At 25.4% G+C, this 16,340-nt stretch overlaps 1 protein-coding gene across 2 annotated transcripts; it reads left to right on the forward strand.

The window, feature by feature from the left end:
- Positions 1-1,506: 1,506 nt before the first annotated feature.
- LOC114119593 (RNA polymerase II elongation factor ELL) lies at positions 1,507-14,548 on the forward strand. Of its 2 annotated transcripts, XM_027981189.2 has the most exons (10): positions 1,507-1,647; positions 1,713-1,976; positions 9,665-9,718; positions 9,793-9,905; positions 10,008-10,124; positions 10,350-10,633; positions 10,697-10,853; positions 12,248-12,559; positions 12,652-12,823; positions 12,883-14,548. In XM_027981189.2, exons 2-10 carry the CDS (start codon positions 1,815-1,817, stop codon positions 13,066-13,068), a joined length of 1,557 nt encoding a protein of 518 aa, XP_027836990.1. In that variant the 5' UTR covers positions 1,507-1,647; positions 1,713-1,814; the 3' UTR covers positions 13,069-14,548. The 2 variants fall into 2 exon arrangements, with proteins under 2 accessions (XP_027836990.1, XP_050053159.1); XM_050197202.1 differs by having other exon boundaries at positions 1,547-1,976.
- The last annotated feature ends 1,792 nt before the right edge of the window (positions 14,549-16,340 follow it).

The following is a 16,340-nucleotide window of genomic DNA, read 5'->3' on the forward strand; positions in this document are numbered from 1 at the left end:
ATCCTAGGAAAACCTTGACTTTCAAATAATATTCAAAAAACTATTCGCTCCAAACATCCTTCAATTCTAAACCTATGTATATGTTTTTCCCCAATATTTTTTTCGGAGATTTTTAAGACCCTGCTGTCTATGGCGTATATTACCATATAATATGCTCTATGTAATAAATTATAACGACAGTTATATATATATATATATATACACTATACAGCTATTATTCAATTATTACTGTGGGGGCTTCGTGGGGTACGGAATAAAATAATAATAATACGCACCCCTATACAACATTATATACATACAAGAGTGTAGCTCCTAGCTCAAACACCTGGTCATAACCACCACCGGCTGATCTCCCCACCGTGCCGCACATGTTGAGCAAGAAATGGAAATAAAGAAAGAAACTATATTCCTACATTCCATATACATACCGTGGGTACGGCCCTCGGTAAACCGTTTTTTTAAATTTTTTTCAAGCCTGATTTCCCAGTGACGTTTTGATGACTATGAATAAGGGCGCTTTGGGACGACAGAATGACCTATAATCGTATGCGTTTGCCGAATTGTATTGCACGAGTGTCGCATGAATAATGCCAATCACTGCAGCACAAGTAAATCGGAATTGGCTCTAACGGGACATGACAGTGGTTGCTTGAACCCAAATCGCGGAGCATCAGGAATTTACCATTAGTGAAGTTTACTTAACACTTATGGGGTAGTAATACACTAATATATATATAATACTATTGCATTATCGTTTCAGTTTATATATAGCAGCTAGTGCGGCAGTGCAATAACTTGAACTAATGAAAAAAAAAAAAAAAACAAGAATACCTATGTTAAAATACTAATTATATTTAAGATTTTTGTAATCAATTGTTAGTTAATTAATCTTGTAAATAGTTATAAAATCGTAAAATATCAAAACGATTAGTAAAACTTGTTGATCTCGAATAAATTACCCCGACGATTCTACCCCCATTGATTTTGAGGGTACCTATATAATATAATCAGACATAATTTGCCAACACGTTCTGCTTATAGGGCAATGGGGAAAAATCCTGCGGTACTGCAGGACAATATACAAATTTTATAATCCTTGTATTATTTACAACCGAAGGACCGGCCGATAACGGTCGTGATGTTGGCATGTTGCGTAAACATTGATTTTTAGTAAATATTTAGTAGGTATGCACTAGCACAGAATAAAATGTGTAATAAATCTCATTTATTTTGTGGTAGTAGTGTCAATAGCGACACTGTGGCAGTGTAGTAGTAATCGACGGTAGGACAAATGGCTGTGGTGGCAAGGTAATCACAAAACACTGTATTGCGTCAACTTTCAGCAGCTGCTGCAGCTGGCCACTGATTCTATGTTGCGCGACGTCGTCTGTATGGTGTATGGAGCAATCGTTGGCCGTCCTATAGACATCGTACGTCCGTGACGTCACTACTCCGGGAGGCCCAGGTGTATGCGTATCAGCGCGACGGTCCCGTGTGCACCTGGTATCTCGTACCATTACCATCAGCTATCGAAGTAGTGTAATACAACTCGTATTTAATATAATAATTAATAGTAGTCTCGTAATCTTTTCCCTATGCGTATATGTCCGCGATCGTCGCTGTTGCGATTATGATTCGTCTGTAGATGTAATAATAATAATAATAATAATAGTAATAATAATAAAAAAATTAATTTTTTTTTCCCCGAAAAGAAATCATTTTCCTCTCTCTATCGACGACGACGAGAGGACGCCGACCGCGTACCGAGAACGCGCCCGCAAACAGTCGCCAGTCGCCACGACATATCGGCCGCGATGTCCGCTTTGACCGCCGGGGTGCAATACAGTCTGTCGTCGAACCAGAACAATGGCCTTATGCCCAAACAGAGGACGGGCAAGAACAAAACGCTGTTCTTCGTCAAGCTGACCGATTCCTGTCTGAAGGCCGTTGAGGATTACTTACGGTGCTGTCAACAGGTAAGAAGTTTTTACCAAGAACGAGACTTAGGTGCCGAACTTATAGCGATTTACGCGACGATATTTTCTCTCGGCGATCGTTTGTTTTCGCTAATTCTGGGGCCCCTCTGTCCTCTCGGTCGTCGCCTACGCGATTTCTCTTGCGCTCGTCCCGCGCGACTCGTTTTCCTCTGGCCACGTCCACACATCCACTCGGTCCTCCGATTTTTTGGCTCAGGATACCAACTCGCACCACTCGTTGCGAGTACCTAACCTACCTCTGCGACCCCGATTTTTGACACTCAACACAATAGGTCTTCAACTTAGATCGACCACTGTTTGCTTGACTTTGAAATCTGCCAAAACACCTCTCCTTTTTATTTTTTACATTTATTTCCACAATTGGTTAATATGCCAAAATTGTCTTATAAGAAAATGTCCGATAATCTATTAGTTAAAGCAAATGTCTGTCCATTAATTCTGAGCCAAATGTATCTCAATACTTCAAACAGCTGGTTTTCATTATTGTTCACATATTGATGCCATAAACTCGTATAACTCAAATCTGCTGTTCATAGTCTTATCGTTCTTGCTAGAGTTGGATTTATATCTAACAGTTTTTAAACTGGCATAATTTAGGTATCTAATTTATACTTACAAATTTACAATATTTTCATTAGATATATTTTTTTTAAAACAATATTATATTGTTGGCTTAACACATATAATCAGATCTGAATTTTTGTTAGACTTAACATTTTTTTTTCATGTTTTTTTTTTAACAACTATAATTGAAATAAAATTAATTATTATACCTATAAACAAATTAAGTAGGTACTTCTTACCAAGTTGTATAGCTGCATAAGTTAACTAACATATTTTTTAAATCTATAAAATTTTACTACCTCATCTAACTGAACAGTACATTTTAATACTTATATCTTTTCCCTCAAGTGGCTATTAATACTATTAGGTAATTAAAAATAAATTAGTAATAGATACATTTCTTATATTATATTTGTACCTCTTAAACCAATTTATGATCAAGTTATTTTGGTTTTTAATTTTAAGTATATATAAATTTTTATTAATATTAGTATCTATTTAAATTTTAGGTAGTTCAACACATTTATACTTTTATACCTAAAACAAAAATTTAATTTTGTTTCTGAAATGTTTGCTAATAAAGAAACTTAAAACATTTGTCTAAAAACATAATTTTTATTTTATAGATCTAAATAAGATACTTTATATTACCTTCCTTCTGACCTTCTCGAATGATTATGTAACAAACATTTTACAATCTTCATTAGGTATATGAATTATTTTTAATGTTTGAATAAAAATACTCTGTGTCATAACTATAGCAATAAATTGTTTCAACAGTCTGGTTTGTTTTTTTAATATTACATACCTATTTCAAAGACATTTAGTTATGTATAGTACATAAAACAGTAAAAATACCCCTGTTATCAATTGTAGCAAATTCTTCAAAAAAGATACTTGTGTATTAATGCTCAAAATATACTCTTATATTATTTATGAAACTAGATTTTCTAACAAAACAATTATATTAAATCCTCATAAATTATTATATATTAGCTAGATAATTATGAAAATTATTTGCCACATAGGTACTTTCATTAACTAGGTAGTGTAGTAAAATTAAAAATACACATATGAATTCATTACCTATCTATATCTATTAACTAAAACTGAAAAAAAAAATTACTCCAGAAATTTCTTAATTACAATTATCTTTATAGTATAATATTTTTTCATAAATAATTTTTTTTGTATATTATCAATATTGAAAAAAATATTGGACTATTTCATTTATTCTGAATTTAAAATAAGAAGATTTATAAACTTAAACTTAAAAATGTAGTAATATTTTATTTGTAAGAATCCAATCAAAACTACTCCAAAAATATTAAAATTGTAATATTTTTAAAATTATCTATCCATAAGGAAATGAACGAAAAAAATATTATAATTTTTGTAATTTTTTTCCATTTGCTATCATCTCATTATATAAAACTATAATCGTATAATAATTAACTATTTAATTTTATCTCTTCTAATGATTTATAGCTCCTTTATAACATTAAAACAAATTTTATGAATTACTTATAGTTGGTCAAAATTCATGTTAAACCTATTTTACCAAGTATTTTGTTTTATTTTATAGCACAAGTATTATATTTAAATTATAATAGGATTATATTTTCTTAATGTATTAACTGGATAAATAAAAATTATTTTTGTTTCTATGTGTTATGTAAAGAAAGGAAGTGTTAGATTTAGGTGTAATATATTTTTTTTAAGTTCATATATAATATTTCAATCAATATTTGCAAACCCTTAGATTGTTTAGAGGTATAATTATTCTTCAACCTCATTGTTTATACAACTAATTTTATGAGGGTATAGCTATTGTATTTTTTAAATAAATTGTTTAATATTACAGTGAGGAGTTCATGTAATCATGTTGGTACAAAGTGTTTTGATTCTATTAATAGATTCCCACTGAATATATTAAGTATTTATAATTTAGTTTTATGGCAATTTGTTGATAATATTTTAATAGTTAGAATTAGGTTATTAGGTATTTTTATAACTAAATTACATACTGAGGGACAAACTAGGCCAGTTTAATATGTGGATCAGAGATTATAAAAATGCAAAATATCACTTATTACTTATTATTTATTTAGTATTATTAATTTATTTTAGAATTCTTATTACTATACCTCATACAACATACCTCTCAGTCTGTCTCTTGAATTTATCTACCTTTAGTACTTATTATATTTAAATTGTTTTTAATTTTATAAAATCTTATTTTTCTTCCTTTTTACATTAAAGAATATCAATGTGTCTAAAATTTATATTTAACAGTACCTTTTAAATAAAATGAGAAACAATCTTTTAAAAATCTAAAAACGGCAAGTACCACACAATAGTCACAATATCATATAAATTTCAAATATTCAATGCTGTTAGCTATTCAATTATTATTTTCAAATAATTTAGTGCTGATTATTATTGGTAAAAAATGACAAAAAGAGATTTTTTAAAAAAATGTGTTTATTATATAATACCTACTTAAAATTATTTTTATTTTTTAGTTATTAAATATTTTCTACAGTCTTCATGCAACATACATCCAGAATAATATTGTATCATGTTAATTTTGAAGAACAATATTAATTTGGGCTGGTTAATTTCTCTTATTGATATTTTCAATTTAACTTTCATATTTTACATCATTAAGATTTTTGGGGTGTAATAATAGATTTTTAATTGTTTTTTATGAGTGTTATGGATTTAAGTTAATCGTTAGGGTTAAAAAGCTTGTTAAAGACCAGTAAAGATAGTGTAGTAGTAACAAAATTAATAGTGGTGATATTTTTGTATAAAAACCTTTTGAAACACTTACCTAACTAGGTAATTCTATATTTTTTAATATAATATAATTTAAATTATACTATCTATGAAGATTAACTTTAAATATGAAGTTAATATTTTTGTATAATATGAATTACTTATAACCTAACTATTTTAAACAACAATCAACAATCTACTCTGGGAAGTATACTCTGTTATTTTAAATACAATACATTTTTTTTTTTTTTTAATATGCATTTAAACAGAAAATTATTATTCATAAACAATTACATTTTATATTAGAAGATTTAAGAGTATAATTTTCTTAAGTTCTTGCTTTACTTTTAAGTCTTCTATACTAAAATTTAAAATTACAAATAATAATGTGATTGTTTGATATTAAGTTATTAAAATTTTCAAAACACTCGTTAAAATTAATTATTTGGTATATTATGAACTACATTAAATTAAAATACATTTTTTGTGTACATTTTCCCAATTAAAAAAAAAAAAATGGATTGGCCATTAAGATGAGAATTGTTAAGTGTTTATAAGTTGCATATTATTTATTCTCCAAAAAAAAACTACAGCTTTTTTATAAAATCTAGTTATCGATTTATTTAAGTTTATGCAATGCAAACATAAGAGCCATGTGGTGGTGCACCCAAGTGGGACTTTTAGGGCTAAGCCCCTAAAAAAAATTTTATATTAGATTATACATTATTATTGTATCAAAAATGTATTACTGATATTTTTTCGAAAAAAAATGATTATTAAAAATTAGTGGTAATTGTGTAGAATAGCAAAATATGTTTGTAAACCTCCCCCATTCCCCTCGAATTAAAATTCGTAGAATGCGCCTGGAGATAAGAACTATTTTTACTTTTTTTTTCTTGTAACACTAGGATACCTATTTAAAAAATGTTATATAGATAATATATTTTAAATTAAATGCGTCTACTTAGTTAATTACAACATATTATAAAACTCATATTGGATCGACATATTATGTATATTATTATGTATAAATTTAATACAATTGAATTTTTGTAAAAAGATCGGTTTGTATTTTATAAACAAACAGATACTTCATTGTCCTTGAATATTATTTTTAAATGAATTAATTCCGTTATAAAAATTAATTTTTTCGTCTATTAATTTAACCTAATCATTTTTATTCTGTTCCCGAAACTCGTTTTTCTCTTCAAATACAATTTGGCAACAATGTTGAAAATATTTCAATTTAAAACACCGGTATAAGTGTATAACGGATTAAACACATACTTTTTTTGTTTTTCGTATAAAATTGAGTTTGTATAATATATTTACCATTAGCATGACTACAAAAACTGTTTTCAAACTTACTTCCTAGTTCCTAGACTTATGATTAAATATGTATTCTTTATCGTTTATCAAATTAAGCGTGTATTTAATACTAAATATTAAATAGGGGGTATAATATTTATATCTATCAGCTATGCAAAATAAAAATATTGACTATCAAAAATAGAAAACAATCGTTTGTAAAATGTGTAATAGATTAGGCATATTAGCTACATATTATTACCCATATCGGTTATATCAAAAACTCATAAGTCATAAAACGTAATAACTATATCATTGTTATGGTTTAATAATTTATTACAACCATCGTAAATAGTATTACTATTCAAATAAAACGAACTGAACATTTACCTATTTATCATTTTTCATAATGACTCAAGTATTACTATGTAATACTTGATTTATTTTTATTATTATCGGATATCTATCTGTATATTATAGATTATCTTTTGAAAACCGAAAAATAGTAGTTAAGTGCACAGAACTCAGTGGCATTGGTGAATTACGTTTGTACTTATTTTTTTCCGTACAATGTCAGCTGGCTTATCGACAATGTTGACGAAATAAAATGAAGGTCAAAGTATAAACAACTAATTAATTTGGTTTTCGTAAACGTATGATATCCATGAAATTAAGATTTAGTGAAAATATTATTGTAGGCCCATAGAATTCAGTTTTTTACTCTGGATCCTGGATTTATTTATTAAATAAAGTTTAGTTTATGTCTAAAGTTTTTAAAGTTCTTCACTGCGAATTCAGCTAAACTTGAACGTTCACAAAAAAAAAAACCTAAAATTCTTTTCTGTTTTTGGTTTACTTATCATTGATAAAACCAAGTTAACAAGATTTGTATTAGGCATTTTCTGTTTATTATTCACTTGTTGAACAATATTGCAGGTCTCAATAACAGTCCCTGTAATATTGTTCAAGCAAATATTTATTTAATTTCAAGGTATCCCAGTAAAAATAATAAAATTATATCTGGGCTAAAACTTTATGATAAGAACTTATTTTGTGTTCTCTATACTGTATAGTAATGGTTTAATAAAAACTGGTTTTAACTGGCTGTAGAGCAGCATTAATGTATATGTATGTAACATAATTATCCTTTCGTCTTTAGCACTCGTACTTTCACCCGCTTTTTCATGTGAAACATTAGTAATACGCAACAAATAAAAATGTGTACGTAGGTACTCTATAATAATAATAATAATAATAATAATAATAATACGCGTTCAAACTTCAAATATTATTTTTAGGAATCTACGATATGCATGTCTAACCATGTCGAGTTTTCCAAACAAAGTTTAATGAAATGGTCTTTGATTTTTACTTAAAAGACAATTAACTAATAATATGATTTACATATTATGATTCTTAAGAAAATAATAATACTTACAAAATAATTTTAAAATTTTATGTAGGGTCGAGCTTCATATTTGTAATTATTTTCATTTTTGGTTCTACGATTGCTTTTAGAACATCAATTATTCAAAATCTATGACTGTCTCCGCAATAACTGTTTTACTCTATTATTATTATTATTATTAGTGGTTATTCTAAAATGGCATAACTCGAATAAATACAATTAATACACAAGGCAAGGCTTAAATATTTGTCTACGTTGAGGACAAGGTCAGGACCAATTGTATGACAAAAAGTGAAAGTTTCGCTACTACCGCTGCTGCCATACTATTTTTTATATATTTATATATTTATATATATATAATGTACTATTGCTGCTGTTACAGACTAAGAGTTTGGTATTTGGGTCATACACGTCAATAGGCCAGCTCTCTCACAGAGCTACCTGTGTGAAGCCTGAGAATGACCTACCAATAATAATTTGACATCCATTATTATTATTAATATATTTATTAACATGTCAAACATTTAACAATGTTTTATTCGCTACAAATGACGTGTCCCCCTTGTCTAATGCAAAGATAATGTTATTTTAAAACACGATGCGATGTAAACGAACATATACGGTCGGTGTTAGCTGTACATTTAACCGGAAAAATAAAAAGAATTTTAAAAAGTAATATTGCTTATTATAATACCTATAGATAGGTAAACGTAGTGAATAATATTATATATATACATTTATATAGCAAGACTAAACATATATTATTAACTACGGGCACCAAGAAAATAATACTAAAACATTCCTTGGTTTATGTTATAAATAAACAAAAATATAATTATAGTTTCGCGCGTCATCTACACTATATTTTAAATAAGGTAACATGTTAGTAATTCGTGTTTAGCACAAGAAATTACAATACAATTAATGAATTCAATAAAAACAATGCATTTTACTCATTTTAGTATTTACAGTAATTTAAACATTGTGTACATTTACTTATAAAAAAAAATAATGTATTATCGGTGATTTTAATCATTTTTAACGATTTGCAATACTTAAATGGTTTAATTGTATAATTATATTATACAATTAAACTATTAACATATTATGTGCATTGCACTGTACCTAATGTACCTGTATTCAAAAAAATAATTTATTATTACGATTTTAATAAGCAATGACGTATTATGTTAATCTTGCATCAATTATAGATTTATCATTCCTTAGTTGTTTACTATTGTTATAACTTATAACAATAAACAAGATAAGAGATTTAAATTTTCTTTTAATGAACCATGCTGATTTAATAATAAATAATAATCAGTTATACTTGTTTTTTTATGGTTTAAAATGGATCATTTAATTGAAAATTTATGAAAAATATATGAACTGCTTTAATCCTGTAGTCTCAATTCACTATAGTTCTTCATTTCTTTAATTTATAATATAACTTCAACCTACTTAATACTTTTAGGTGTTAGGTCTAACCCAATCCATTCATGATTTATATTTTAGTTATACAATTCAGATTCGGTAGATAAATTAATTGTTTATTAATAGTATATATTTAATGTAATTAATATTAATTCATATACATTTTATTTAGGGTAACTCAGAAAACCTTCCAAAACCTAGAATACAATTTAAAGGCAATGAAGGCGTAAGTATTCATTTTCGTACTATAAGTAATAATTATAAAAGATACTAATTTTATATTTATATTTATCATTACAGCAATTATGCGTACCGAGCATATCAAAAAATTATACATTTGACTTTAGTTTATCCAATAATGATATTGCTGCTCCCCGGAGTAGCTTTGAATGTATTCGTCAAAATACTTCAAGGTATTTTATAAAAATTCTTCATCAAGAATTATTTATCAATTGATTAATAAACATGAATAATATTATAGTAGCCAAAGTATAAACTATTTTATTTATTTATAGATCATTAGAATATGTTGGTACCTTGAATAGACATATACGAGTACTTGCAAATGATGATGTATATGAAGCTACTAGACATAGAATGGTTGCTGTCGAAGAATTACATAAGAAATCATGGTATTGTTGTTATTTATTTAATTTTAATTTTTTTTTATCTTTATTACTTATAACTGTATGTTATATGTTAAAAAGAAATTTGGATGTGAAGTGTTTATTCTAATAAATAATTACAATAACCAATATTTAATAAATAAACATTAACTAAAAATGAAAATTCTTTCATAAATTATCTGTAGAAATTATAATTGTAATTATATTTATTTATTTTTTCTTTGTTTACAGTACACGGGAAATTGAACTTGACAGCAAATCAGCTCTTAGTCGCAAAATTCGAAAAAATCCCGCTCAAATAAGAGCTAGCCGTCATAATAATAATACTTATAATAATGTTAATATTACAAATAACGTTCCAAAACCTATAATTTCCAAACCTATACCCCCGCATATCCCTTCACCAGCCAATCATGCATCAGATATTAGTAAAAAACCATTACGAGATAGAATTATTCATCTTTTAGCGTTAAGGCCATACAAGAAACCAGAATTAATTAGTATATTAAATAGAGGTTTGTTAAAATTGTTAGTTAATTTAACATGTTTGTATCAATTAATAATTTTATATTTTTTAGATGGTTTAAAAGATAAAGATAGAACACAAATTATGTCAGTTCTTAGTCATGTAGCACAAGCAAAAGATAATGTATACTATCTATTAAGGCATATTTGGAATGATGTACAAGAAGACTGGCCATTTTATAGTAGTCAAGATCATATTGTATTAAAACGGTAAGTAAAATTGTATATGATGTATATATATAAATTTTTATAAATTTTATCAAAATTCTAACTTCAAATGCATATAAAAATAAATTGTATCTATGTATTTTTAAAATTTTTATTTAGATTTAAAGAACATTTTATAGGGATCTTATATTAAATTTTCAAAAAATTTGAACCAACAAGTAATTATTTATTAACAGAAATCAAAAAAAAAAAAAAATCATAAAATTAAAATTTTGTCATGCTTATAAATAGCTCAAAATGAATTAAAATATTTTGAAAACTATCATATAATGAAAATGGTTATAACAATTTGGTAAAAATCTCTAGTATCTAAATATTACTAAATTTAAAAAAAGTTGATTTGGTTTTCTAATAGAGTTAATTTTTATATATAGGTTAAAAAACTTTTAAAAAAAACTTTTAATCAATTTTCAAATCTTAGTTATAAAAACAAAAAAATTTAATTAACTTTAAACGTTTATAAAAAAATTTGTCACTAGATTTTCCTTTTTTGTTAATTGAACTTAAGAGTTATGTATTTTATTTTTAAGCATTTCCACGCTGTAAATAATTTATAATCAACATAATATTTTTTAGAAAAAAAATTGAAAAATTGAAAATTTATTATGCTTATAAATTGCTCAAAAATATTTGAAAATCGTAAATAAAAACAATAATACAAACATTTGTTGAAATTTGAATTTACATAAAAATTCCCATTTCTTCATATTTTTTTTTTTGTTTTTATTTTTCTCAAATATAAAATTTACTTTTTTAATTTTGATCCACCTAAAGTATTATTTAAATCAAATTTGATACCAGAAACTACTCCCATTTTTAATAATCAATACATTCATCGCAACTCTCAGAAACTAAAATAAGAGTAGCATGCTTAATGACTTATACTGACTAAATATTGATATAAATTTATATATATATTTACCAAAAAATTTCAAACAAGCCAGTTTGATAGAAGTGTTGGAAAAATTTTCATATATCTTAATTAGCAAAAAATATGAAGGCTTAGTTCTTCAGAAAAATTAGTTCTACTTGCACCTATAAAAATTCCTAATTATTTAGAAGAAATGATCTATATAAATGTATTTATTTATTTAGAAAAATGTTTCTCCTTAAAACAAATGATACCTTCTGTTCGTATGTTAATCTATAAATCGAATGAGAAGCAGAAATTGTATCAGCAATTGTAAATTATTTTATTTTTTGTTATAATAAAATGAAAAAAAGTACACATTTGCTATATTACATAGCCAATAAATAATTTGAAATAATTGTTAAGTTGTTTACATTTTTATTAATTAGTTTGGTCTTAATAAATTTGTTTAATGAACAATGTACTTGAACAATATTTTTATACTAAACAATATTTTAATATTTAGACGAAAGCCTCAAAATTTAACACCTCCTGGATTGAGTGATACTGGAAGCTCTGGCAGCAGTGAACAATCTCCAAGTAGCACTGTCCCCAGCAGTCCTCCTAATAATGTGCATGGTAACAAAAGGCCTGGTTACTACAATAGTGCTGATGGTTTCCAGACAAAAAGATTGCGTATTTCACATTTTAAACGACCATCGCCTGAAAAAAAATTATTATCAAACAGTCCTCCACCAATTGTATCTAGTACTCAATCAACAATAAGATCACCTACTCATGCACCTTCTCATACTAATCCAATACCAAAATATATTCAGTAAGTATATTATGAAAATTTTAAAAGAGTATAATAATTTTTTTTTTTTGTGAAAATGTTAGATTTTTAAAATATCTAAAATCAATTTTCAGAGATTTTGTACGAATAACAAACAAGGAGCAAAAGAAGCAATATAAATCAGAATTCATGAAATGTCATAAAGAATATAAACACCTGGCCGAAATTATGGATCCTGTTCGAAATAAATTTGCCAAGTTAAAAGATCGTATGTTGCTTTATCCTAAAGGTTCAAATGAATATAAGGTAAAATTATCTATTTGCTCTAGGGTTTATTAATTTAATAATTTAAATTTTCTTTTTAGATTTTAGAAAACCAAATATTACAAGAATATAATGAAAGAAAACATGATGATAAATATCAAGCAGCTAAAACACGTTTTGACTATCTTCATAATAAATTGTCTCATATTAAAGATCTGGTGCATGACTATGATAAACACAATCCAGTGTTGATTAGAACTGCAACCCCAGATTCTTCTTGCCTGTGAGCAATCAATTATTTATAATATTATTATTTTTTTTTTTCTATTTCTTTTAAATACAATGTATAATTATTCTAAATGACAATTTTTATAAAACCCAAATTAGTTCCATAGCACAAAAGAGATAGAAAAATCAGTGACTAATCACTTAATGGTTCGCTCAATGTTTAAAAACTCAGTGCATTTATAATTTTTTACTGTCTTAACATTGGTTACCGGCTCCATTATTTGATATGAGCCTAATGATAACTTTTAATGATTTATTGTTTTTTTTTTTTTTTTGTCGGGGGGATTTGGTATTCAAATTTAAGATCTATTAAAATACCGTTAAAAAAATATGATTGTGTTAAAACTTAGCCAGAAATATTTATTTTATTTTTATTTTTGTTTGTATTAAAGTTTAACACTAAAGATCAAAATTGTTTATCACACAAGTGCTTGTTTTCTTATTTTGGATGAGCTTGAAGTATGGCAGCTGTATACACATGTAACTAATTAGTTTCCTATTGGCTGTTTGGAAACATTCATACTTTTAATTTGTTAACTTAAATTTAGGGTTGTGTCAACGTACGACATGTATCCAATTATATGCCATGCGATTGGTTTCAATTATGTTGGTTTATTCAAATTATGCATAAAGTAATTTTTTCAATTACATTTATTATATAAATGTATGGTGGTAATTATGAATTTGATATTGACATGAATACGTATTACGTAGCAAGTTTAAATGTTTTTTATTATTATTATTATTATTATTATTAATATTATTGTGATTATTATGTTATATTGTTTTTTATTTTTATGATTAAAAACAAAATCCAAGTCTTACAAACAGTAAGAACTTGGTATACATCTTAATGTTTTGAAACTATTAAATTTAGCTTTTACATGGTATACAATTTAATATTATTTTTGTTAGGATATAGTCATTGATATTTTAATAATTAAAAAAAAAAAAAAATAATTAAAAAAAATATATAGTTGTTTATTTATTTTTATATTTTTAAATTAACAAACACCAAATAGAAATTTTAGAAACAAATAAATATTATTCACAGCTAGTAACTATATAAATATTTTTATGAAAAATTAATATTATTAAAGCAAAACAAAATTATCTCAGATAAATCATGTATTATATTTAAGTGAATATTAAAAAGTAAATATTATTTTATATATTAATGATAAATTAGTAAATACATTTAAATATTTTAGTTTAAACTTAGCTTAAAGAAGTTATTTTTTGAATGAAACATTAAATTAACCATTTAATAATCTTTCATTACAAGTATTGACATTTAAACTTGCTATGTCTATAATAATAGTTTATAGTACAATTTGGGAAGCTCATTCATCAAATTAAATGCAGTTATAAAATATCAACCAAGACTTGTATATGTTAGGGTTTTACATTATTATTAATTTTTAACACTGTGATATCTCGAATGTTTTGCCCTAAATAAAAATGATTTGAAGACTGAAATTTGGACCATATAACCGTATATTTTTTTTTTTCATTAATAAAAATGTATAAGCAAAAAAAAATAAATACATTTCAACTTTTTTGCTCGGTGACAAAAAGTATGTATATCATAATATATGTGTGTCGTGTTTTATACATGGGTTTGGCATTAGATTAATTTATAATTATAAATTATTATGATAAGGTTCTATGTTACTTAATATTTAAACATATTTTTGTTAATATATTCAAGATTATTGCCATCTACAGTTTATGTACGTGGCTTGAATAAATGTATTATGCTATTTGTATGATAAAAAAAAGTAGTAGATCCAACCTTTTTAAACCTCTTAAATGATATTTTAATATCTAAATTAAACATTTTTATATTTTCTATTAATTTAATGTGATTGATCAATGCATCAAAAAAATTTGAACCATTGTGGTATATAAAACTTAATTACAACTTCCACATATTTTTTTAATAGAACATCTGTTTAAAAGATTCTTTGGAACTGAAGAATGTATTGGTTTAACAATGATGATTGATTTATGTTTAATTCTTTTTGCATATATATCTTAATGTTATACCAAAACAGTAAAGTTACGTTTATCTTCAACTTTGAAGATAATGGTAATTTCTAGTTACAAAATTTCATCAAATATGAATAGGATCCTATTCTAGTCAAGATTTAATTATTTTCTAAACAGTTTAAATCTATGTTACTAAATTAGAACATTTTTTATTTCTTCAGATAAATATTTTTCAGTCCAAAAGCTTTAAAATGTAATACAGGATATTTTTTTTCATTCGTGGTTCTTAAAGAAATTTAAAATATTTATTATATTTAACCATGTTTTTCTTTTATAGTTTGTAGTTCAAATATTATCAATACTTCAAAAATTATTTTATTGTTAAAAATTCATACAATTTTCAATTTCAATACTTCAAGTTAGACCACGATGATAACAATTAAAATGTATCTTAATTTGTAGGTTAGACATACTTTTAAAATTTATATCCAACAATCTGATCAGAATCATGAACTAAAATAATAATCATCTTAGTTCATGATTTGAGTAGAATAAATAATAATAAAAAAATAATAATTTATTTTAGAAATGAGTGTCAATTAGAAATCTCTTCTAAACTATTGTGGTGACTAAAAGGAAAAAAATTCTAAGGGTAGTGTAAACAACTTTTTTTCAAAATAAAAAATAAATTCCTTTCCCTAAGATTTATCCTACTGTGTTACATAAACAGTCAGACTATTGTAAATGTGTAAAGTAATGTATTGAAAGTACTTATTGTCTAATTTTTTATACTCTCTGCCTCAGGTGTCAGATTAGTAGTTTAAATGTTACTATGTTAAATGTGTTTAAAAAAAAAAATATGCAGATATATTATACAGTGTAATAATATTTTAAACATCAAAAAATATTAATCGAAGGAATGTGAGATTTGGTATAGATTAATTTAAAATATAGAAAAGGAATACATAACGATATTTTAATAAATAAATAAAATATAAAATATGAAAATTGGAATATACCAGTGATACCATCTGTCTAGTAAAATTAAATTAAAAAACATTACAGTATACACATAAACTTTTAAAATTAAATATAATAAGTATTTCATTTGAAAAAAAATGTATACTTTTTCTGTACAATCAATAATTATTTTGATTTATAGCACTTATTATTATTATTACACTATAATTATAAGCTTTTGCTGACAGTATATTGTGCAATCATTATTAAAACTAAAATAATTATGAATTAATGATAATATTGATTGTTATTACATGTT

This window comes from Aphis gossypii, chromosome 1 (assembly GCF_020184175.1).
Source record: "Aphis gossypii isolate Hap1 chromosome 1, ASM2018417v2, whole genome shotgun sequence".
Classification (NCBI taxonomy): Eukaryota; Metazoa; Arthropoda; class Insecta; order Hemiptera; family Aphididae; genus Aphis; species Aphis gossypii.

Excerpts from the sequence above, each read along its gene's own strand:
- LOC114119593 (XM_027981189.2), top strand. The coding sequence starts at position 1,815 with ATGTCCGCTTTGACCGCCGGGGTGCAATACAGTCTGTCGTCGAACCAG. Across the intron at positions 10,854-12,247 it reads GATCATATTGTATTAAAACG|ACGAAAGCCTCAAAATTTAA; the intron begins GTAAGTAAAATT and ends TTTAATATTTAG. Across the intron at positions 12,824-12,882 it reads AAGGTTCAAATGAATATAAG|ATTTTAGAAAACCAAATATT; the intron begins GTAAAATTATCT and ends TTTTCTTTTTAG.